Genomic DNA, 26,023 nt, shown 5'->3' with positions numbered 1-26,023 from the left:
CTGGCCTCTCACACTGATACAATTGGCTGTATCAGGGGGTGGGAAAGCTGAAGGGTGGGTCCTGGGCGTTGTGGACAGCGACCCCTACAGTTCGGTCAGGGCGCCTGCTCAGCAAGGGTTGGAACTAAGGAGAGATAGTGTGGCCTCCCACACGCTACACTCTCCCCGGTGAGAACCTGCGCGGCCAGGTTGGCCTGCCCCAGGCTGCACATGTGTCGGAGGAAAGCATGTGACAGTCTCCGGTCTCCCGGACCAACAGTAGGGGAAAGTACACAACAACCAGGAAGGGTGGGATGGGAGAAAAATCGGGAAAAAGGAGGGGAAGAAAGATGATAAAAAAAAATAAAAAAAACGTATCGTTGATCTCAGCTATGTCTTTGTAGATCAGACCGAAATTATGTTGATGTTCTTCCAAACCAGTTTCCAATGCTACGGTGCGCTTAATATGTGCGTCAGCAGCCACCCTTAGCGCTTCGATATTGCATTCGATAGATTCTTTGATAGCATCAACTTTTTTGGCTATTTCAGTTATTATTTTTTCGGTTATTGTTTTCTCCATTCTTTTCATTTCCCGGATGATATGTTCTGTATCTGCGGAGGTGTTTATAGCGGTTGAGGAGGAGGCCATCTCGTCAATATCCTCTGCTACTCTACGCACGACCATAGGCGGGTCCTCTGAACTTGGTTTTGGGTTTTCTTTCTTCAATGACATCACGAATCTTTCAGTCAATATAGTTAGTTGATAATCTGGTCGCATTGGTGGTATATAAATATGTTAAAAAAAAAAAAACGGGTGAGCAGCTCTGTCACATGCGACTACTCCATGGACGGGCTATTCCGGAAGTCCAAAGCAACAGAGTTCAAAGTCGTACAGTCTGGGTAACAGAGCCTAGGGTGTAGGCAATGGAGTCAGAGTTCAGAGTTCATAATCACCTTCCATGTGGAGTCCATGAACGTAGGCTCCCTCGCGGGGCGGGTGGCCGTAGTCCTCCTTGCTTTTCTTCGTCACGTCCACCGTCAGACTCATCTTGTCCAGGGGCCACTGGTTCCTGCGAGCGATGCTCTGCATGACGGCTGAAAGACACGCTCTTGTGAATACCTCTGTTCTTGCTTGATGTCACACCACTTTTACGCCACGTTACATCATTTTGTTTACATTTTTATTAGATTTTTCTTCATGTTTTACATATATTTTTTTTATGTTTTACATATATTTGTTTTATGTTTTGCATATATTTGTATATATATTTGTTTTGTAAGGATTTAAATCAGTAAGGAATTACATACATTTTGAGTAGTGGAAATGGGGTAGGATTAAATAAGTGTATACTTCTTCCTACTCCTTTTCGATGTATGTTCTTTTTATTAATTTTTTTCATTGCTAGAGATGAATGATTTGTTTTAGTTTTATTTTGTTTTATTTACATGTTCGAAATAAAGATTTCAAATCTAATCAAATAAAAAATCATTGACTACATCAACATCATCCGAATCCCCTCTTTTAAATCGATAAATGTGTGATTGACAGATCTGCGAGTGGGGGATGTTTTTCAGAGGTGCCTCACCAGTGAGGAAGGACTGGGGGTTGAAGAAGCCTGAGAGCCAGACCACCGCCGGCAGAACCAGGTCCTGCGTCCAGCAGTCCAGCTCACGGCACCGACACGTCAGATCACCGAACCTACGGGAGAAACATCTCCTCAGTTGATTGCAGAACGGGGGTAGGAAATAAAAACAATTTCTGTGTTCTCTGGGGCTTTTGTTGCAGGTGAACTGGTTTTCGGGAGGATTTCCCTTCCGTCTTCATGGGGTAATTTACATCAATACCTTTTTAGATTCAAAATGTCACAGTACTGTGAGAAATGTGGTAATTAGGACAATCGTTTAGTAGATGAGGATTATTGTTTGGCTCCTGTAGTTTACGTACCACTGTGCGAGTGCGTTAGTGGAGGGGTAGGCCAGCCTGGCCCAGGAGTCTGGAACAGCGTCACAGAACAGAGCCGCCTGCAGAGTCTCCATGTTGGACGAGGTGGTCAACTCTCCCTGCGGACAGGACATGTTTCCTCAGTGATAAGGGACATTATTACGGACAGAACCGCTTCCATCCGCGTTGTTTACACAGTGTATTATCACAAGGGACAGCGCTCCGGTACCTTCAGGCCAAGATCCAGCTCGAGCAGGGAGCTTCTTATTTCTGCCAGCAGCACATTCATACGCTCACACTCCTGGAAGCAGACAAGGATGTAGGGACTTCGCTCTGTGGTCTTGGCCATTATTTCTGCCATATTGTACTCCTCGGGAAGCCTCTCCAAGATGTCATCAAGGACAGACTTGACCTAGTAAATAGAATAAAACGAGGTTAGCTACGAGAATAGCTTGGTTTGTCTGCACTTACAAATGTATGTCAATGCTTTTTAATAAGGCACAGCAGCACTAAGGAAACAAACATGTTTCAGGACGTAGCCTTCAACAGGGTTTCCGCTGATGGCAGTCACTGATAAAATGACAGTCATCCTTTCATTAAAGGATTGTTTTGTTAAGATAAGTGTTAGATAGCTCTAAATTCTGACAGCCATCACTGATATAGAATGTTTGGTCAGTAACATGGGTCTCCCAGTCCCTCTGCTCTGCAATAAACAGAAAATACGTTTTCTGGCATCCCTTGCCACTTTATCCAATCAGGAGAGAGAGAGATCTTTTCAATACCACTTAGAGCAAAGTTTAATACCAATTTAATTACCATATTAGCGAAAAAACAACAACACATAGCAACACTGAACTGGCGGCTCCAATTTAAATTCCTGTGCATTCCATACAATCTCTCGCCAAGCTCCCGGTAGCCTCTCAAAAGACTTACATGAAATGTAATATATATATATATATTTGTATAATACCTTTTAAGGGCTTAAATTGAGAATTATGAACGTAATACTTTTTTAGTATTAAAGGAACACGCCAACATTTTGGGAAATTGGCTTATCGTCTTCTCCAGAGAGAGAGACAAGAAGATAGATACGAGTTTCAAGTTCAAGTTCAAGTTCTTTAATAGTTGTCATACAGAAGTACAGAATACTTTCATACAAAATGCTTCTTACTGTTACGCTCCAGAGACTGTGCTAGACAAGATAGTATCAAATAACATAATAACATAATAGCATGAATTTAGAAGAAGAAAAATGAGGTCACAGTGTTCGGTATAGACATATGTACAATGTTCTGAGTTACCATATAATATACAATACACAATACTATGCAGTGTACTAATGTACAGTACTATCTAGTGCAAAGCAGAAATGGGATGAGGTAAAATTTTAGGTACAATTTACAGTAAGGTGTACGAGTTGTAGTGCAATCCTTCATCCATAAATATAAAGTGTGGGGAGTGGGTGCTACAGTGTGTTTGTTTAAAGTGGGTGTGTGCTATAAAGTGTGTGGAGTGGGTGCTACAGTGTGTTTGTTTAAAGTGAGTGTGTGCGTGTGGATGTGTGTGCTATGTGCGTTTGGTGGTTGTTGTTGTGTAGTGTTCATTCATTGTTCGTTTAGCAGCCTGATGGCCTGGGGATAGAAGCTTCTTCTGAGTCTTTCTGTGCTCGCCTTGAGACTCCGGTATCGCTTGCCTGACCGCAGCAGTTCAAAGAGGCAGTTGTTCGGGTGACTGGAGTCTTTAATGATTCTCTTAGCCTTGCCCTTGCAACGCTTGTTGTAAATGTTCTGGAGGGTGGGGAGCCCCCCTCCAATTGTGCGTTCGGCTGAACGTGTCACTCTTTGTAGTCTGCTTCGGTCTTGTGCAGTGCTATTCCCAAACCAGGAGGTGATGTTGCCGGTCAAGATGCTCTCTATTGTACATGAGTAGAAGTTCTTAAGGATCTTCTGGCTGACTTGGAACTTCCTTAGGCGCCTGAGGAAGTAGAGGCGTTGTCGTGCCTTCTTCACAACACTGTCAATGTGTGTGCGTTGTCGTGCCTTCTTCACAACACTGTCAATGTGTGTGGTCCATGTCAAGTCCTCGGATATGTAGGCTCCGAGGTACTTAAAGCTGTTGACTCTCTCAACCGGTGCCCCGTCGATGCTGAGGGGGCTGTAGTCCTTGACCCCCGACCTCCTGAAGTCCACAATCATCTCCTTTGTTTTGCTGACGTTCAGGGAGAGGCTGTTTTCCTGGCACCATCCCGCCAGGACCTTGACCTCTTCCAGGTAGGCCCTCTCGTCGTTGGCAGAGATCAGGCCCACAACCACTGTGTCGTCAGCAAATTTGATGATTGTATTGCTACTCCGCTGAGCCACACAGTCGTGTGTGTACAGGGAGTAGAGGAGGGGACTCAGAACACAGTCCTGGGGGGCCCCTATGTTGAGGGTGATGGATGAGGAGGTGGAGTTGCCTGCTCTCACCACCTGGGGTCTGCCAGTCAGGAAGTCCAAGACCCACTGGCAGAGGTCATAGCCCAAGCCCAGGTCCCTGAGCTTGGCTATGAGTATGGAGGGGACTATGGTATTGAATGCCGAGCTGTAGTCGATGAATAGCATTCTCACATAGTTCCCCTGCCTCTTGTCCAGGTGTGATGCTGCTGTGTGCAGCACATGGGCTATGGCGTCCTCCGTGGACCTGTTGGGGCGGTATGCAAATTGCAGGGGGTCCATGTTGATGGGGAGGGAGGAGCAGATGTAGCCCTTTACTAGCTAAGGACAGGTTAAATATGTCAGTGAATACTGGGGCCAGTTGGTCGGCACAGACTTTTAGGACGCGGCCGGGGATGCCGTCCGGACCTGCTGCCTTCCTGATATTCACTTTTTTAAAGGTCCGCCTCACCTCATGCTCTGTTACCCTGAACACTGCGCCTCCATCAGCAGCCGACCCCCCCCCCCCCATTGCCGTGGCTTGTGAGCTGGTGTTGTTATTACCAGCATCAAACCTCGCATAGAAGGTATTGAGGTCATTTGCTAAGGAGATGTCACTGTTCAGTTTGAGGGAGGCGCCTTTGTAGTCTGTCATCGTTTTGAGCCCCTGCCACATAGCTCTAGAGTCAGCTTGTTCAAACTGGAGTTCAATTTTATCCCTGTAGCGCCGTTTGGCCTCTGACACTGTCCTCCTTACGTTGTATCGCGCCACCTTGTGGTCATTCATGTTGCCTGCCACTAGGCCGTCGTTGTATGCTTTGGTGCGCTCTCTCAGAGCTTCACGGACGGATTTGTCTACCCAGGGTTTTTGATTTGGGTAAACTTTCATTTTGGTAGTGGGGATTGTTTCTTCCACCCTAGTACTCTGTGTGTTCAGTACAAAGCTATCTGGCTACATGTTAGCCTAGCTTAGCACAATGAATGGAAGCGGACATGACCGGTTAGCCTAGGCATTGTCCAACTAACACCTCTCCAGAAGGCTAACCAGCCATGTCCACTTCCATTCATTGTGCTAATCTAGGCTAACATGCAGCCAGATAGCTTTTCTACTGAACGCACAGAGAGGAAACTGGTATCCATCTTCTTGTCTCTCTCTGGAGAAGACGGTGAGCTAATTTCCAAAAAAAATTGGCGTGTTCCTTTAAAGATACCCTGATCCTAGTTGTGGTTCCCCGTCTGGATACCTTCTCCTCTGTGCTCTGTGACGCCTCCTCCCCCGCGGAGCCGCCCCGGGGCTTCAGCTCCAGCAGGGCCCGGAAGAGGTCGTCCGAGGTGACGGCGAGGACCTCCAGCTCGGCGTTGGGATGCAGACCGTACACGGCGGGGCTCTCCGACGGGAGGTGGTCATCGACGTAACCGTGGTAACCACCGTAGTCTAGGAACGGAGGGGCCAGGAAGCCCGGGCAAAGGAACAGCTCCCCTTCGAACTGTCAATCAAATCAGACAAATTAGTTTCCAAGAGCAGGCCTGTGGTATAATCTAATCTACAGCATGGTCTGGGTGAACACTCTTTCCTGAGTATAGACCACTGCACTTCCACGTTACATTGAGCTCATGGGAGAGAGAGAGAGCGGGGGGAGAAAATGTATGAATGTGGATGAGAGCCTTGACATTAAAGGAACACGTCGCCAACATTTTGGGAAATTAAATTTACCGTCTTCTCCAGAGAGAGACAAGAAGATAGATACCAGTTTCCTCTCTGTGCGTTCAGTAGAAAGCTATCTGGCTGCCCGTTAGCCTAGCTTAGCACAATGAATGGAAGCAGACATGGCCGGTTAGCCTAGGCATTGTCCAACTAACACCTCTCCCGAAGGCTAACCGCATCTGCGCATGCGGAGTTCGGGAGTAGGTCGAGAAAGTGCCGATCGACTTGGGATTGGTCTCTCCGTGTTCAGGAGACTCAGGCATATAAAAGCCTATTGGATCATGTCTCCCGCACCCCCACGGCCGTAGCTACAACCACTTAATGTCAAGGCTCTCATCCACATTCATTCATTTTCTCCCCCCCCCCCCACTCTCTCTCCCATGATTTCAGAATACCGGAAGTGTTGTGGTCTATTGTAAAAGCTGTTTAATGCATGCGCAGCGTCGGCTCAAGTTTAATCAGCACTGAATGAATCCGCCACCCGACCTGTAACCATAGCGACATTAAAAAGCACAGCGGTCAAAAAAGCTTTACTCGCTATGGACTGTGGCGAAGCACAGCTGACTTGATCAACTTGATAAACTAACGACCGGGAAGGAAAACACGCCGGCGGCTGATTTGAACATTTCTTTCAATACGTTTGGAGAACAAAAACATTTTGCAGAATGGGGGACACAGCGGTGGAAAAGGGAACGGAGAAGAGAAGAAAAGAAAAAGGGCACAAGGAACTCACGCCTGAAGAGCTTAAAACAACGGCGTGGTTGTAAAAGGGACTAGAGTTATTCCTCGTCATGGCAACGGCTCTTACTTCATAACATTTACATTTTGAGTGCCAAAAAGGTGCCAATGCTTTTTATTCATATTGTTGGCAAATTACCCTGGTATAAGCGGGATAATCAATGAGTAGGTGTGTGTTAAACTAAAACCGTTTAACACACACCTACTCGTTGTTTATATATAAACGGTGGTAAATGGCTGTATTTATAATATGTGTGAGTAAAATGTGAGGAACAAATTGTAAAGTGCTATATTATAGCGATTTACAATTTGTTCCTCACATTTTACTCATTCACTCACACACACACACACACACACACACACACACACACACACACACACACACACACACACACACACACACACACACACACACACACACACACACACACACACACACGCGCACGCACAGCGGGAATCGAACCAGAAACCTCCGGATAACCAGATGACTGCTCTACCTACCGAGCCACTGTCGCCCCCATATTCATCCCTTACATATAGGCTATACTGTGTATAATATATGTATATTGGTTGGATCTAATCATTCTGCTGTATACAATATCAGTTATATCCTTCGAATGACATGGCATCAAATACAAGGGGGGGGGGGGGGGGGGGGGTGGGATGCATTGCAACACAAATCAATTTGATTTCATGTACCGGTACTATACAGCCAGGGAAGAGTATTTCATGTGTTTCTAATCTAAAAAATGAGTGAACTTAAAGAGGAGCCTTTGTGTTTCGGCTGATGTATTTGGAGAGTAATCAATATGATGGACAACAGAGAGCTGTGTGTGAGAGACAAATGTTGCCGGGCATACAGCAAAACACTTTGATTGATGGCTGATGGTCTGTGGGCCTAATAGCACTCTGGGAGAAGGAGTGGTTGCATAGCTCACTAGAAAAGGTAAATCTGCAGAGGTGTGATCAGACTTCCAGATGTAGCTTCTGTCAAATCACCACAGAATGTGTAAATACCATTAACATAATCACTACACAACGTGTAAATACAGTACCATTCAAATAATTACTACACAACGTGTAAATACAGTACCATTCAAATAATCACCACACAATGTGTAAATACCCACCAAATAATCACTACACAACGTGTAAATACAGTACCATTCAAATAATCACTACAAAGTGTAATAAATACCCACCAAATACTAACTACACAACGTGTAAATAGTTACCCACCAAATAATCACTACACAATGTATAAATACCATTCAAATAATCACTACACAATGTATAAATACCATTCAAATAATCACTACACAATGTATAAATACCATTCAAATAATCACAACACAATGTATAACATACCAAATAATCACTACACAATGTATAAATACTGTTCAAATAATCACCTCACAATATATAAATATTAAATACCATTCAAATAATCACCACACAATGTATAAAAACCATTCACAAGTAATCACCACACGATCTGAAAATGCCAATCAAATAGTCACCACACAATGTGACAGCAGTTGACAGCATGTTTGGCAAACTATGAGTAATGTTACGTATCATGGTCAAACTATGAGTACTGCGTGTATCATGATCAGAGGTTATTACCTCATACACTGACTCAATTAACATCAAACTGACTGATGAAGAGATGAGACGTGCAACCATCACCGTAACTTCTTTCTATGAGAAAGGAACAATGATGTTAATGAGGCAACAGGCGATATTGCAATTTACCCATAAATCCCAAGAGGGCAGCCTTTACCTGTAGAACAATGACTCTGATGCTTGAGGCCTCATTCTGGCTTCTCATCATGACGCTTCCTGTAACCTTGCAGGGTGCATCTTAAAACTTCAAATTCACATCCTTTTTTTCCCCCATTGCATCAATAGTGCCATTACACAATTGACTTAGCGTGCAATGGGTCCACATGGGTGCACGAGTACACACACACACACACACACACACACACACACACACACACACACACACACACACACACACACACACACACACACACACACACACACACACACACACACACACACACACACACACACACACACACACACACACACACACACACACACACACACACACACACACACACACACACACACACACACACACACACAGATCAGAGGCTAAATGTTATAGTTCCTGCTGTTCACATTCAAATTTCAAACAAATAAAAGGCAAAAGACAGCCCCCCACGGCGTCCGAGACGAGCTCACAGGTAGAGCGGCCCGGCCGTGTGACTCTCAAGTGCAGAGTCTCAAAGCGGGGGTGGTGTAGCGGGGGAACAGAAGGCGTGAGCTCTGACTCACCATGTTGGGATGCATGTATTCCTGTAGATACGTCCGACAGAGTCTTCTGTCCCAGTCGTCGGTGATGTGTCCCCCGTACATGATCTCCCCGAAGAGGTAGCATAGGTCCTCCCACGGCACCTGGACGAGAGGACAAAACGGACACTCGTTTGTACAAAAAAAGGCTGTGAAAATCACCCGATGAAGTCATTTCAAACCGCTATTCTCTTCTGACGGTGATCTCAGTGCAGTTTTAAGTGTCTCTCTTCATTTAACCCTTCAGCACCTTCACCATCACCCCCCCCCCAACCCCCACCCTCCCGATTTCAAACCTAAAAAAAAAACACTGCTAACGATACGACCTCTTCCCGAACGAGCACATTCTCAGCTGGGGGCGCTCATCTCGTAGGAAAAATGGGGACAAGATAACGTTTCTTTACACACATTGATATTACATATGACAGAGCGAGTCCCTCTCCTCGGCGAGGGGTGGGGGTGTGGGGGGAGATCACGATCCGCGTGTTGAGGGTGAAGGAGGAAAGAAAAGACCCCGCGATTCATAACAAACGACAAAAGCTGGCGGCTCACAATCATTTGTACTTGTATTGTTTTGCAAATTGCTTCCTTCATCAGCTCTAATTACAGTGATCACTTATGCAGCGTTGTGAACTGTCACCATCGGCTGCATGTAATTACATTTAGGAGAACGCTTCATTGCCCTGCTAATGAATTCTCTGTATACGCGTACAGGTTAGTGTTTGGTTAACATAATGAAGGACATTCGTTTTTCTTTTATCCCCCCCCCCCCTTTTTTTTTGGAGGGCAGAATACACCAGGAGACATAATTGGTTGTGACCAGAGTAATAGGAGAGCTAAGAGAAACGCATTAGGCGTTTTTTGAGGGGCACAGAATTCTCACACACACACACACACACACACACACACACACACACACACACACACACACACACAGAATGGATTTTCTTTTTTTGTCTTCCAGAAATAAAGCAAAATTATTAGGTTGGGTGCCGGTGTGTGGATGTTCAAGAGTGGAAATGTGATCGAATGACAGGAATGAAACATTTTTCATGCTTAATAGTAGAATGGGAAGATTTCACTAAATAACGGTGGGATAATTTGTTACTACAAGCTGGAACTACCAGGAAGGTAAACACCGCCACTTGTTATCATTATTTCCAAGGTTGTAGTGAACACAGATTAATACAAATAATCGATGGATCCCTGAGACGTAGAGCCATTTTAAGTCTGCTGTGAAGTTTTTGGATGAACGATGTTCCGCGTGTTCACAGCTCAGGGCGGCAGAGGTTGGTGTTCTTTCGGATGAGTTCAGCGCATTGATTACACCCTCCCAGAGTGATTTGGATTTGAACTTACGAATGCAAATATATATGGGCTGTCCAAAAAAAAGAAAATGTTGTTTCACAACAGACTTTCACCTGAAACCGACTGGCGGCGGAACGCACGCTGAATGGTAGGGGTGGGAGTCACCAGGGACCCCGTGACACGATGATATCATGATACTGGAGTCATGATACTGGAGTCACGATACTAGAGTCACGATACTAGAGTCACGATACTAGAGTCACGATACTGAAGTCACAATACTGGAGTCACGATACTGAAGTCACAATACTAGAGTCACAATACTAGAGTCACGATACTGGAGTCACTATACTAGAGTCACGATACTGGAGTCACTATACTGAAGTCACAATACTAGAGTCACGATACTAGAGTCACGATACTGAAGTCACGATACTGGAGTCACGATACTAGAGTCACGATACTAGAGTCACGATACTGGAGTCACTATACTAGAGTCACGATACTGGAGTCACTATACTAGAGTCACAATACTGGAGTCACAATACTGGAGTCACGATACTAGAGTCACGATACTAGAGTCACGATACTAGAGTCACTATACTGGAGTCACGATACTGAAGTCACGATACTAGAGTCATAATACTGGAGTCACGATACTGGAGTCACGATACTAGAGTCACGATACTGGAGTCACAATACTAGAGTCACGATACTGGAGTCACGATACTAGAGTCACGATACTAGAGTCACGATACTAGAGTCACGATACTAGAGTCACGATACTGAAGTCACAATACTAGAGTCACAATACTAGAGTCACGATACTAGAGTCACGATACTGAAGTCACGATACTGGAGTCACGATACTGAAGTCACGATACTAGAGTCACGATACTAGAGTCACGATACTGAAGTCACGATACTGAAGTCACGATACTAGAGTCACGATACTAGAGTCACGATACTAGAGTCACGATACTGGAGTCACGATACTGGAGTCACGATACTGGAGTCCCGATACTGGAGTCACGATACTAGAGTCACGATACTAGAGTCACGATACTAGAGTCACGATACTATAGTCACGATACTAGAGTCACAATACTAGAGTCACGATACTAGAGTCACGATACTGAAGTCACGATACTGGAGTCACGATACTGGGGTCACGATACTGGAGTCACGATACTAGAGTCACGATACTAGAGTCACGATACTGAAGTCACGATACTGAAGTCACGATACTAGAGTCACGATATTAGAGTCACGATACTAGAGTCACGATACTGGAGTCACGATACTGGAGTCACGATACTGGAGTCCCGATACTGGAGTCACGATACTAGAGTCACGATACTAGAGTCACGATACTAGAGTCACAATACTAGAGTCACGATACTATAGTCACGATACTAGAGTCACGATGCTGAAGTCACGATACTAGAGTCACGATACTAGAGTCACGATACTAGAGTCACGATACTATAGTCACGGTACTAGAGTCACGATACTGGAGTCACAATACTAGAGTCACGATACTGGAGTCACGATACTGGAGTCACAATACTAGAGTCACGATACAAGAGTCACGATACTAGAGTCACAATACTGGAGTCACGATACTAGAGTCACGATACTAGAGTCAAGATACTAGAGTCACGATACTGGAGTCACAATACTAGAGTCACGATACTGGAGTCACGATACTAGTCACGATACTGGAGTCACGATACTAGTCACGATATTGTAAGATCAAGATATTGCGGTATAGCGACATATTGCTATTTATTCCCTTTTTTTCCAACTGTAAACTTTGTTAACATCTGCAATACAAATATATATATATTAGAGCTGGGCCGTTAACGGCGTTAACGCAAAACTAGTATTGCGCGATAATATAATTGACACCGTTAATCTAATTCTCAAAGTTGGGTCTGGGAGTGTGATGTATTGTCCTTAAATACTTGCCATAGTGCTGTGGTACCCGGAAGTGATTGCACGTATGTACATGAGCTGTAGTCTGAATAATGTGTCAAACTAAAGTAGTGGTCCGGTCCGATAATCATTGTTATACAGGTGAGGTTAAGAAGTCCTCAGGATATAACACAATTCGGCGATGAGGACGTCTGAATCTGCGCAATGCAAGAGAAGTCCGTTGGGACCTTTGTTTACCATGTTAGCTTAGCGAGTTAGCATGTTAGCTCACATCGTGGCCCGGCACTTGGAAACATCTACAAGAAGAGGAAATCCACTTTACACACTAAAGGAAGGATCGACTGGACTATCGTGAGTGTTTACAACATAAATGGCCTGGGTTATTGGAAATATTGGACCGTCTGATGACAATGTGGAGTTATGGAACTGTTACACTGAGCGTTTTGATTACTTCATTATAGCTAATGGAATTGAAGAGGACAAAGTAGTTCCCACATTTCTGACTGTAATGGGGCCCGGGACATTTAATTTGTTGAGAAACCTGCTTCTGCAGCAGTGTGTGTGAGTAGCCAGTATTCTGCAGCAGTGTGTGTGTGTGAGCAACCAGTCAGCAGCAGTGTGTGTGAGTAGCCAGTCTTCTGCAGCAGTGTATGTGAGCAGCCAGTCTTCAGAAGCAGTGTGTGTGCTTTATCAGGCCATATTGTGCAGAAGAGGAGAGCTAGTTTGTCACCAGCCAATGTGAACAAGCTGGTCTGCCTGAGTGACTGGTGGAAGAAGGAGAAATAGAGATTGGACTGATTGAGTCAAGCCATGTCACATAGTTCAAGTTCAAGTTTGAAATGCTTCTTTCTGTTTTGCTCCTGAGAGTGTGCTAGATACTGTACTGTTCTGTACTGGTAATATTATTTATTTGTGTTAACTTCTGAATAAAACAATTTATTAATCACAAGTACATCTTATTGAACATTATTTTGATATTTCATTACCAATTATCATAGCAAAACAGCTTTTTCAAACAGTCTGTAATGCATTTTGTAAACAGGAGATGGGCTCATGGTGTAATGGGCCACCTGGCCTGAGAAACATAAGGAGGAAAGAAAAAGTAAGGACTTACTTCTGGTCATTATTTGGGTAGAACACACATATTTTGAATGCCTTCGGCAGATTATTATTATTTTTTTGCCATTTTAATCTAGATGAATCTAGATTAATTCCAGGATTGCAGATCGATTAATCTAGATTAAAAAAAATTATATATGCCCAGCTCTAATATATATCATCTGTTTTTATCTAAGATAACATTTTGAGTCTGTTCACCTCATTAAATATTTTTTTTATTGCAGTAAAATGGGTTTAAAAAGATGAAAAGGAATATATACAGTATATTGATATAATATTGGCACAAAACATATTGCGATATTGCTGTATCGATTCCCCCCCCCCCCCCCCCCCCCATCCCTACTGTTGTCCACACTGGACCTGCCAGGTGTGATGCTCCAAAGAAATACTGTGAGATTCACTCGCTGCTTAGTGTGTTTTAGGGCTGACCCCGATTAGTCGAATAGTCGACGAATCGATCAAAAGGAGTCGTAGTCGACTGCCAACCTCTTAGTCGAATAGAAAAAAGAAAAAAAATGTATTATAATATATATATCTTTTTTTATCATTCTTTCCAAAAGAAAAGAGGCCTAGAAGCGTGGCTAACGCTAATGGCACGCATACCAGAGGCTAACTGCCTACGAAAACAGGCACAGAGGCACTGAAAGAGGATTTCACCCATCTAATGAACACACTAGACTAGACAAAATCAAGATGTATCCATCAGTGGACCAATTGCATGCTTTTGCAGAGGACAAGAAGCCTTCCGTCGACTCTTCCGGACATTAAGTACCCCCCATAGCCCAAATGGAATGATAATTTTTTTTAATATATATATATATATATATATTTTTTTAAATGTTATACTTAAAAAAATATATAATTATAGTTGACTAATAGTCGACTATCGGCACATTTTAGCGACTACAAGTCGACTATACAAATCCTTAGTCGGGAACAGCCCTAGTGTGTTTACTCTAGTGCTTAGTGTGTTTACTCTAGTGCTTAGTGTTTTACTCTAGTGCTTAGTGTGTTTACTCTAGTGCTTAGTGTGTTTACTCTAGTGCTTAGTGTTTACTCTAGTGCTTAGTGTTTTACTCTAGTGCTTAGTGTGTTTACTCTAGTGCTTAGTGTGTTTACTCTAGTGCTTAGTGTTTACTCTAGTGCTTAGTGTTTTACTCTAGTGCTTAGTGTGTTTACTCTAGTGCTTAGTGTTTACTCTAGTGCTTAGTGTTTTACTCTAGTGCTTAGTGTGTTTACTCTAGTGCTTAGTGTGTTTACTCTAGTGCTTAGTGTGTTTACTCTAGTGCTTAGTGTTTACTCTAGTGCTTAGTGTTTTACTCTAGTGCTTAGTGTGTTTACTCTAGTGCTTAGTGTGTTTACTCTAGTGCTTAGTGTGTTTACTCTAGTGCTTAGTGTTTACTCTAGTGCTTAGTGTTTTACTCTAGTGCTTAGTGTGTTTACTCTAGTGCTTAGTGTTTACTCTAGTGCTTAGTGTTTACTCTAGTGCTTAGTGTTTACTCTAGTGCTTAGTGTTTACTCTAGTGCTTAGTGTTTACTCTAGTGCTTAGTGTGTTTACTCTAGTGCTTAGTGTGTTTACTTTAGTGCTTAGTGTTTTACTCTAGTGCTTAGTGTGTTTACTCTAGTGCTTAGTGTGTTTACTCTAGTGCTTAGTGTGTTTACTCTAGTGCTTAGTGTGTTTACTCTAGTGCTTAGTGTGTTTACTCTAGTGCTTAGTGTTTACTCTAGTGCTTAGTGTTTTACTCTAGTGCTTAGTGTGTTTACTCTAGTGCTTAGTGTTTACTCTAGTGCTTAGCGTTTACTCTAGTGCTTAGTGTTTACTCTAGTGCTTAGTGTGTTTACTCTAGTGCTTAGTGTTTTACTCTAGTGCTTAGTGTGTTTACTCTAGTGCTTAGTGTGTTTACTCTAGTGCTTAGTGTGTTTACTCTAGTGCTTAGTGTGTTTACTCTAGTTGCTTAGTGCTGACATTGTGCCCCTCGTTTTGCTCCCAGTCTGTTCACTGTGGTGACTCAAATATAGGTCTTCATCTGGACAGTTGAATTGTGTTTGATTGAAAACAATGGGAGACAAATGTACTCTGGTGTTGGCTTCCATGTAGTTGTACAGAACGTTGACCGAGATGGCCAGGTCTCCGGTGTTAAACGGGTAGCTGCGGTTCCAGCCCCGGGGGCCAAACTTGCGACGCTCTGTGACACAGGCATGGAAGAAGCACAGGGAGAAGAACACAGAGTTGAACTCCTGCTCCCTGGAACACATCTCCAGAGTGTCCTGATGGGAGAGAGAGAGGGAGAGGGGGGGGGGGGAGAGAGAGGGAGAGAGAGAGTTAGATGTGAAAGAGAGAGGGGGGAGTTATAGAGATATAGGGAAAGAGAGAGGGGTGGGGGTGGAGGTGGATAGAAAGAAAGAGAGAGTAGGGGGGATGATGAGTAAGAGAGGGGGAGATAGATGGAGAGGAAGAGGGAGAGAGAGAGAGGGGGAAGAGAGAGAGATAGAGGGGGGGAAGAGGGAGAGAGTAAGAAAAAGATAGGAAGAAAAAGAGAGGGAAAGAGAGCAAGGGAGAGAACGACAGAAAGAGAGTCATTAACTCCATTTAGACTGCTTTTGATTTTTTTTTACCTTTATTTTACCAGGTAGTCACTTGAGATCAAAGATCTCTTTTTCGAGCAAGACCTGGCCGCTGTGATTGCAATGCTGTTGTTATACAGTATGCCTGCTTTGCCAATATAAGACACCGCTCAGCACGCCAATAAAGCACTTTGATTTTGAACATTTTGACTCATCATTTCCCCATGCTGAACATAAACAGCATCCATTGCGAAATCATCTATCCGGTTATCTATCTGGGTTCCGACTATGATCCCTTATACCTGGCTGAAGTTGTGCAGGGCCGCATGCAGGCTGGCGTTCATGCCGGTGGGAGGCTCGTTGGTGATCTTGATGGCGTTCTCCAGGATGCCCTTGGGGATGACGTGCTGCTCGGGGTCAGCCGCCGGCTCCCCACTGATGAACACCCTGTAGTCGGGATGGCTGTCCAGCCCCGTCATCTCCAGGAGGACCTCCAGGGACGGAAGCCAGCGGGCCACCAGGTGGACATTCTGACCAACACACAAACACATGTTGTCATTTAACGATGATTGGGATGCCCCCCCGCTCTTAGTCGATTAAAGGAGCTGTAAGTAGTGTTTTATTTTTGTTATATAAAATAATAGCTCTGCATTCCTACAGCCGTCACTGATAGTGTTTGGTAACATGGGTCTCCCAGTCCCTCCTCTCTGCAGTAAACAGAAAATACATTTTCTGGTATCACATTCCCACCTTATCCAATCAGGAGAGAGAAAATAAAATAATACAAATATTATTGGGATCTTGGATCCTAATATGAAAAACTATGTGATTTGGTGTTCTGTGCCTTACCTTGACTGTCTGTTTTGCTGCTATCTTTTATAAGCTATTTTATTAAAAAAATCTTTGAACCTTTTTGTACATTTTGTGCTCATTTTACAGTATGCCAATTTTCTTTGCTGCTGTGAAGCACTTTGACAATTTGACAACAATTCCTGTATGAAAGGTGCTATACAAATAAAGTTTATTTGATATTATTAATTATTATTATTATTACTACTACTTTTAAGCAAATATTGAAACATCTGCCAGTGCAGTAAGAAAATTTAGCTTGGCAAGATTTCTTGAAATAAGTAGAAATATCTAGGGTTCTCTCTCCTGATGAAGTGGGAACTGGATATCAGAACATTTGTGTTGTGTTTACTATAGAGCAGAGGGACTGGGAGACCCATGTTACTGACCAAACACACTATCAGTGATGGCTGTCAGAATGTAGAGCTATTTAACTTATTTTAACAAAGAAATACCACTTTTCACAGCATCTTTAATGTTGGTCTTTTAAGTCGATCTTTATGCTATTTCCATGCTCAATGAGTTGAAGAAGAACTATAAGAACATCTCTGGTAAGCACAAAGTTTACGATTACAATCATCTGTTGTTTGCCTACCAAGCTGTCTGCAGAGATGATGCAATGGTATACTAGTAAGAACTGTACTGCAATTAATAATTAATTAATGTAATAATTAAGGCTGTCAAAGTTAACGCGGTATTAACGCGTTATCGCCCGATTCTATTAACGCCACTATTTTTTTTAACTCACGATTCACTTTTAAGATTTTTTATTTACATTTTTTTTTTTTTTTTTTTACTAGACTTCACTCAGGTGTATTATTGATGCTCTCATTGATACTATGTTTGTGTGTGTGTGTGTGTGTGTGTGTGTGTGTGTGTGTGTGTGTGTGTGTGTGTGTGTGTGTGTGTGTGTCTGTCTGTGTGTGTGTGTGTGTGTGTGTGTGTGTGTGTGTGTGTGTGTGTGTGAGAGATATATATATAGAGAGAGGGGGGTGAGAGAGATGAGGAAGGGGCAAGAGAGAAAGAGAGCTGGGAGAGTGTGTGTGTGAGAGAGAGAGAGGGGGGGTGTGTGATTACTCATCCCTTGTGTGGGTGAATGTAACAAGTTCCTAACGTTTTCTTTCCCCTATTATTTCATGCACACTTTATTCATTGTTTTAAATGATTATTTTCTTTTAAGTTATTTTGTGCATCACTCTGTTTTGAATTTGATGCAAATTTGCAATGCATGAGGGTCATCCTTTTGTGTTAAATGGCTGCATAAAGCAAGCATTTGTTGACTCTCATGTTGATAAGAGTATTAAAACTTGGAACTTGAAAAAGATCCATTTAAGGTAGATATTTTTTTTTTTAAATGCGATTAATTTGCGATTAATCGTGAGTTAACTATGGACAATCATGCGATTAATCGTGATTCAATATTTTTATCGATTGACAGCACTAGTAATAATTAATCAAAACCTCTCTCTATAAACAAATGAATGTGCGGTTGAGAGGTTTTCTTTCTCACAGCAAAAGGTTCCTTGCTTTGTTCCTAAGGGCCGCAGTGACTGGGAGGCTGCCGGCTTTGCTTTCAGCCAGGTATTTATGTAGTTGATTTAGCCAATCATGGCTTTGATTGAACCAAATTGAGTTTATCTCCTCCGCTCAGGAGGTGGGATAATTAAATTAGGTGCGTTAAGCGGCTGCCTCTGGAACAGAAGCCCCCCAGTCACTGCTGTAATCCTGCCTCTATACGGATCCATGGGAAGCCATGGGAAATGGAATCTGTATCGTCTTAATGGTTCGGTCCGTTAAATCCACTTGGGAACATCTCATCCAGCGGGCACCTGTAGAATGACCCAGTGTCCGTGCCGGGAGGCGTTCCTCAGGACCCTCTCGGCGACCTCCTCCTGCCCCTGGCCCAAGGACACGTTGTGCACGGTCCCCTGGTCGATGGAGAAGCCCAGCCTCAGCCCTGCGCGAGAGACAAGTTGTGAGAACACCGCTCCACCCACAAACCCATTTGAGAAGGAAGATGTAGCCCAAGATGTCGACCCCCGTCCACCTAGTTTCTCGACGTCTTTCAGCGGGTCCACCCCGGGCGAGAGGATGAAGAACAGAGGGGTCGAGGGGCCGCTCTCCTCGAACGACTTCTCCAACTCCAAGCCGGCGGCGGCGGCCATGTATCTGGTCCCCATGCTCTCCTCCACAAAGTCCCTGCGGGGCGGTAATACGACCTTATTAGGGAGGTCAAACATTCTGCCGTAATGTAATCAAGTGGGAGCTCCGCCCCCACAATGCTATTCAGAACACAGTTTCTGCTCCTTGTATTTTTGGGCAACTCCGCTCACAAAATGCCAAAGTCCCAGACGATACTTTCAATTGGTAGAACAAACAACCACTCAAATTGTAGCCAACCCCTGTGCGCACACAATGGCGTTTGTCGGTTGATGATTTGTTGTAGAAATGCCTGTCAAAATGGCTTCTGCGTTTTTCATTCAAATGGCTACTCCCCTTAACTCTTTCTCTGCCAACAACGATTATATACGTTATTGCGTGCCATCCTTTGAACGCCAACCACGTAAATATATACGTTATTTGATAGTTTTTCCTTTTTTTCCCCCGATGTTTTTATTCATTATTCATCCAGGGACCTTGGTGTTACCATAGGGAATGAGTCTGAGATCGCAAAATTCCAATACCGCCGCCTGGTAGGATGCGGCCGGTATTGCACATCCTTTGAAACTCTGTGTATTGGGCTGTGCGTCGATTATATTGGTCCGGGCGGACTTTTCTAGTAACCTGAACCTAGGGCGTATGTTGTTGTACTAACGAATGCCGTTCTTGACAATCAATTAATCAGAAACGACCCCCCCCCCCCCCCCCCCCCCCTTTCATGCATTCATGATGGAACATAATACCGATCATATGCATTTTCTTTTTTTATTGTAGCATGTATAGGGACGAAATGCCAATGGATTAAGTATAATACACGTCGCGGGCTATTACTAGCCTCCCATGAATTACCCTAAACCGCTCTAAAACCATACTTATATTCACCAATAATTTCTTTTTCACATCTTGAACGATAGATACTCAATGTCAAATGGGCCATAGTATCGCATCCATAGCTATAATATAGAATATAGTTATAGCCCTGCAAACAAGGTGACTGACTCCATTGGTTTAATGCGTGGCAGCACATAGCCATATCCCGGAAACAGCGTGGCAGAGAATGAGTTAAATAGGAGCCAACAACAAGGTGTTTGCATCCAAATGTTGCCCCAAGTCTCGACTACAACTGTGTGGAATCAGATTATTCTTTCTGTTTGGGACTTTTGAGTTTTTAAACCAAAAGGCGACAGTATTAGGAATTCAGTTTAGCTAAAGTGGCACAGTGTTGTCTTTGCTCAAAAGGCTGTTTTCCATGATCGATTATAATGTAATGAATTATAGCCAGGTCAAATGATTACAGGAAGTTGTGATAACAAAATTATTATTTCGCCATGTTGTAGACAATCTCACAGAGGTGGAATATGCTATTTAAATAAATATTGGCTCTACCACCGAATAAAAAAAAAATTAAAAAAGTTCGGTGACAGCAGGAAAACGTTTGACCTCCCTATCCTTAGTGACATATTGATGAATGTTTCTCTAAATATACGGCATTCTATTCTATAAGTACAGACCAGTCAGTGACTTGCCTCAGGCTATAGGTGGTCCTGTCGGGGCGGACGGCTCTCAGTATGATGAGCTTCTGGAGGGAGTTCTTGTTCCTCCAGTCGTGAGGAAGCCTCTCCTTCTCGGGACAATTCGAGTCGACTATCTTCTTCCAGCGCTTTGGCGAGCTCTCGATGTCTCTATCCAGTCCCCTGAACGCGTCCAGCGTAGATATGGTCTATATCGACACAGACATTATCGTTATGTACACATAGTGGTTAAATAAAGACATTCTGATTTTCATCACACCAGAGTGGATGGTAAAAATAACTTTGCATCTAACCACAGTGAAAATGTAACAGTAAAGTGCATTACCTATATACAGTGTGACAAGTGATTAAATGGAATATATATATAACAAAGCTACAGAGTGGCGGCTGGGTGGCGCAGTGGGCAAGGCGCTCGCCACTGACGCAGGAGATACTGGTATCGAGCCCAGCTCTCTGCGTTGCTTCCGGCTTGGCCGGCCGTCATACTAACACAATTGGCAGTGTTAGAGGGTGGGAAAGCCGGTGGGTGGGGATTGGACGTTGTGGACAGCGACTCCTACAGGTCGGTTGGTGCGCCTGTACAGCAGAAACAGGAAGTATCGGGGGCAGCGTGAGCCTCCCACGCGTTACTCCTCGCCACTGAGAGTTCGAGCTGTCTGGTGAAAAGATGCGACAGGCTGCCTCCTCGTGTACCGGAGGGGACACGTGATGCAAGGCTTCTATCCTCACTACAGCCGACCAGTGGGAGGCATAGTCTAGCAACGTTCAAGACAGGGGAAGGGAGAATTGGAATTACGAAATTGGGGATGGGATAAAAAATTGAAAAATAAGGAGAAAAAGAGGAGAAAAAATAAAATAAAAAGCTAAAAAGTAAATATGCTAATCTAATGTATGTAGAGTATTATTATGTACAGTGATACAAGTATAAACACACTATGATGGTAAGCCATACTAGACAGTAGTATAACTAATAAGATTAGGTATGGGATATATACATAGATAAAGTACTGTATATACAGTGTGTACAGTGCACAGAGTGGGTATGTATACAGGTATGTAATATAAATGCAGATTTATTCATATAGATCTATATAAATGTATATATACGGTATATACAGTGTTATTGTACATAGCTATCAGTGTTATATGGATAGACTATAGGTTGAGGTAGGTATGGTTAAAGTGTAAAGCAGTAGATAGGTATAGATTGCGTATAGGTAACAGAGTTCAGAGTGTGTGTGAGAGAGAGATAGAGAGAGAGAGAGAGAGAGAGAGAGAGAGAGAGAGAGAGAGAGAGAGAGAGAGAGAGAGAGAGAGAGAGAGAGAGAGAGAGCGAGAGAGAGAGCGAGAGAGAGCGAGAGAGAGAGAGAGAGAGAGAGAGAGAGTTTTTATATATAAAATGTATTTACCCAGGGTAGGTTCGGTGAGGTTTAGGCTCTCTTTCAGCTACGCCCTGCTTCACATTCACACAGTTCCATTCACCTGTACCTGGGAGCTGCCCAGTACAACCACGGTCTGACACCGTTGGCCACTGAGCAACTCCACTGGAGCAGTTGGGGGTTAAGTGCCTTGCTCAAGGGCACTTCAGCGGTTGGTGTTAAGGGTATGGGAGAGAGTTATTAATTCACTTCCCCAGCCACGATTTTTCGATCGAACCGGCGACTTTTTCCGGTCAAACACCCACTTCTCGAACCTTTAGGCCACCGCTGCCCCCTTAATTTATAGCTTATATTATGACATACTGTACCTTGATGGCACCCCAGGCCTGTGAGGAGAGAAAGGACACGGGGCTGCCTCCGCTCGACTCCACAGGGAAACGCAGCAAGAAGTCGAGCTCCTGGGCGTCGATCGCGCCCTGCGTTAGGAGGATCTGAGGAGCAAAAGAAGCATTGAGTGACTCGAGAGGATGTGATCAGTGCGTGTTACATCGCATTGATCCCTTTTCAATCATCTTTACACTCTAATTGCGACTGTGAGAAAAACATCCCTCGGCTGAGGGGGATCGGGCCTCATCGACACCGAGCGAGGAAGACGAGTGGTTCTGAATGGGAGGTAGTGAAGGACAGCCTTCAGGGCCCCCCCCCGGCAGATCCTAAGATGAAGACAGTTGGCGCCGGCCACGACAGATAATTGCATTATGCCATCAGAACCCACCCCCCTGTCGGGAACAACTGCCTGAACAGTCGTGAAAGCCAGGTGTGAGCGGTAATCAATAGCATCATATGGTCCCGCTGGCTGCTTTTAATTGAAGCTAATGTGTGGGCAGAAAACTACTTTGATTGATGAGGTTGACAGGAGGCTCCACCTTTGGGGGGCGCGGCCCCGAGTGCCTCACCTGGAAGGCGGTTTGTGACAAGAAGGTTAACTTGTCTCTCTCAAACAGGCCCCGGCTGGTGTAGAGGAATACTGAGTAGGTGATGGCGTCAGTTAGGGACAGCACTCTGGCGGCGACGTCCTCGTCCCACTCCGCCCGCTCCATGGCATTGTGGAAGACGGTCTTGAACGCCTGGGAGACAAAAAGCACAGGGAGGACACAATGACCGCGACGATCAACAATCTCCATCTCAGACGACACGTATGTAGCCGTGCGTCCGACGTGTTGCACACTGGATGAATGACTACAAACCCTTATGTATCAATGCCGAGTCGTATAGCTAGTGGTGGGCATAGTTGGAAAAGCATACTCATCAATCAAAAGGGTGACGGATCACAAACCGCAGCTGAGAAAACCTCCACGTCTCTGGACATCAAACGGAACACAGGACCGATTTCTCTTTGAATATCAGCCGGAATCACTCGACGCGAGCGTGTGCGTGTGAGCTCTCCGAGAAGGCCGAAGGGCCAGAGAGGCCTCACCTTGAGGGAGAACTGGTACATGGGGTTAATCTTGTTGAGGTCATTGATGATGAAGTAGAGGAGTGAGGCTCTCTCAGCTGCTGGGCGGTAGAGTTCTCGAGCCTCGTTGATCCTTGTCTCGTTCTCCCTGGCCTCCACCACCTGTGTGTTCCAGTGGCACAAAATGAGCTATTAGGCTCTCAGTCATGCTCCAAAACGCTCCCATTACACATATCCTTAACCGCACGTCGTTTGCAGTTAATGCAATGAAGCGAGGCACCCCGCTGTTGTGAGGAGACTCGGAGACACTTGAGTGACACTTTGGAAAAAAGGAAACGGCCAGCTAAATCGAGGGCACCCTTTTAGTTTAATAACGGCTAAATAGCTCACCTTGTGATGGATGCGAGCGGCCGTGGTCTTGGTGCCCTCCAGCTGCTCGACCAGGGCGACGTCACCGAGGAAGTTGCCCTGAGCGGCGGAGAGGCGGCCGAGCAGCTCGTCTTCCAGACCCTTCAGCTCGATCTTGAAGTGGTTCTGTTGTGTGGTGAGCTCCAGCTGTAAAGGCCACACACACACACACACACACACACACACACACACACACACACACACACACACACACACACACACACACACACACACACACACACACACACACACACACACACACACACACACACACACACACACACACACACACACACACACACACACACACACACACACACACACACACACACACACACACACACACACACACACACACACACACACACACACACACCTCAGGCGGATTGGACTGAAGATACTTATCACTTCACCCTGAGCATTATAAACATAATTTACAGTATTTCAGTATATTTACGCATTCGCAGGATATGCTCAGAGTGATACCTGCATTCCGTTAAGTGCTTCCAGTCTGGCCAATTTCAAGTGTTGTTATGCCGGTTAAAGGAAAACTCCAACATTTTGGGAAATTAGCTTATTTAACATCTTCCCTGGAGTTAGACAAGAGGATACATACCTTTTTTGTCTCTGTGCATGCATTAGGCTTAGGGACCGCCCGCACCGTTAGCGTAGCTTAGCTTCATCACTGGAAGTGGGTCAGACTTTTACCCTGAAGTTCCCTACAGTCCCCTACAGTCACGAAATACACTCCAAATACAACTCCAAAACGTTCCTGTAAACATGTTGTGACCTGTGTATTTACCACATGGAGAAATAAAAAATAATTGAATTCAACATTTATGTTTTCTAAGCAAATATACTGATTTTTTTTTTGCCTAACCACTCCTCTCTGGGCGCAGTGATTTCACGCAACGCAGTGCTACTTTCTAACGCTAACGCCAGCGTTTGTTTACATTTTCATTTCATTCAAAGGATCCAAACCGATTGAAGTTATTATGGCTGTGGTAAGTTTTAATTTATGTTTTTAGATGGAAGGCTGTATTCCATCTGTCTAACGTTAGCGAATATTGTGAGATTGATGAATAGGACAGTCACAACGTTGCTGGACTATCAACCTAGTTAGCCCCTTTCCTGACTGCGATGCACGGCTACAGGGTTTGGGCAAGTGAATCCACACTCGTGGTATTATTATAACTCATTTATTGTGTAACGCGAGCCCCTTAAAACTTACCACAGTCATGGTATCCATAAACTTCAATCGGTTCGGATCCTTTGAATGAAATGAAAATGTAAACAAACAGTGGCGTTAGCGTTAGAAAGTAGCACTGCGTTGCGTGAAATCACTGCGCCCAGAGAGGAGTGGTTAGGCAAAAAAAAAAATCTGAGTATATTTGCTTAGAAAACGTAAATGTCGAATTCAATTATTTTTTATTTCTCCACGTGGTAAATACACAGGTCACAACATGTTTACAGGAACGTTTGGGAGTTGTATTTGGAGTGTATTTTGTGAAGGGGACTGTAGGGAACTTCAGGGTAAAAGTCTGACCCACTTCCAGTGATGAAGCTAAGCTATGCTAACAGTGCGTGCGTTCCCTAAGCCTAGTGCATGCACAGAGACAAAACAGGTATGTATCCTCTTGTCTAACTCCAGGGAAGATGTTAAATAAGCTAATTTCCCAAAATGTTGGAGTTTTCCTTTAACAGACCTGATAGGTTCAAGTAGACTCTGCCTAGTAATGGATGCTGATTGGCCTGGTTGAATGTCAAACCAGAAAAAGCAGGGCAGCGGGGCCAAAAGTAGGCATGACTAGCAGCTAGTGATTCAGGGGGCAAGTTATTAAAGGAACACGCCAACATTTTGGGAAATTAGCTTACCGTCTTCTCCGGAGAGAGACAATAAGATAGATGCCAGTTTCCTCTCTGTGCGTTCAGTAGAAAGCTATCTGGCTGCATGTTAGCCTAGCTTAGCACAATGAATGGAAGCGGACGTGACCGGTTAGCCTTCGGGAGAGGTGTTAGTTGGACAATGCCTAGGCTAACCGGTCATGTCTGCTTCCATTCATTGTGCTAAGCTAGGCTAACATGCAGCCAGATAGCTTTCTACTGAACGCACAGAGAGGAAACTGGTATCCGTCGTCTTGTCTCTCTCTGGAGAGGACGGTAAAGCTAATT

At 44.3% G+C, this 26,023-nt stretch overlaps 1 protein-coding gene across 1 annotated transcript in view; it reads right to left on the bottom strand.

Annotated features, from left to right (window-relative positions):
* The window catches only part of LOC311246560 (dynein axonemal heavy chain 11), a gene marked incomplete at its 5' end in the record, with an annotated part of 186,316 nt that overhangs the window by 7,559 nt on the left and 152,734 nt on the right, over positions 1-26,023 (bottom strand). The window contains 15 exons of the mRNA XM_084336710.1: positions 934-1,074; positions 1,566-1,678; positions 1,925-2,040; positions 2,151-2,333; positions 5,577-5,819; positions 9,122-9,241; positions 15,579-15,770; positions 16,370-16,597; positions 18,746-18,873; positions 18,964-19,115; positions 20,603-20,796; positions 22,356-22,478; positions 22,944-23,114; positions 23,465-23,605; positions 23,834-23,998. Coding sequence (XP_084192836.1) covers positions 934-1,074; positions 1,566-1,678; positions 1,925-2,040; positions 2,151-2,333; positions 5,577-5,819; positions 9,122-9,241; positions 15,579-15,770; positions 16,370-16,597; positions 18,746-18,873; positions 18,964-19,115; positions 20,603-20,796; positions 22,356-22,478; positions 22,944-23,114; positions 23,465-23,605; positions 23,834-23,998 — 2,410 coding nt within the window. The remainder of the gene's footprint in view (positions 1-933; positions 1,075-1,565; positions 1,679-1,924; positions 2,041-2,150; positions 2,334-5,576; positions 5,820-9,121; positions 9,242-15,578; positions 15,771-16,369; positions 16,598-18,745; positions 18,874-18,963; positions 19,116-20,602; positions 20,797-22,355; positions 22,479-22,943; positions 23,115-23,464; positions 23,606-23,833; positions 23,999-26,023) is intronic.

Source organism: Notolepis coatsorum (assembly GCF_963971535.1).
Source record: "Notolepis coatsorum genome assembly, chromosome: 19".
Taxonomy (NCBI): domain Eukaryota; kingdom Metazoa; phylum Chordata; class Actinopteri; order Aulopiformes; family Paralepididae; genus Notolepis; species Notolepis coatsorum.
Note: the sequence above shows the minus strand (reverse complement) of the source record. Positions and strands in the feature narration are given on the sequence as shown.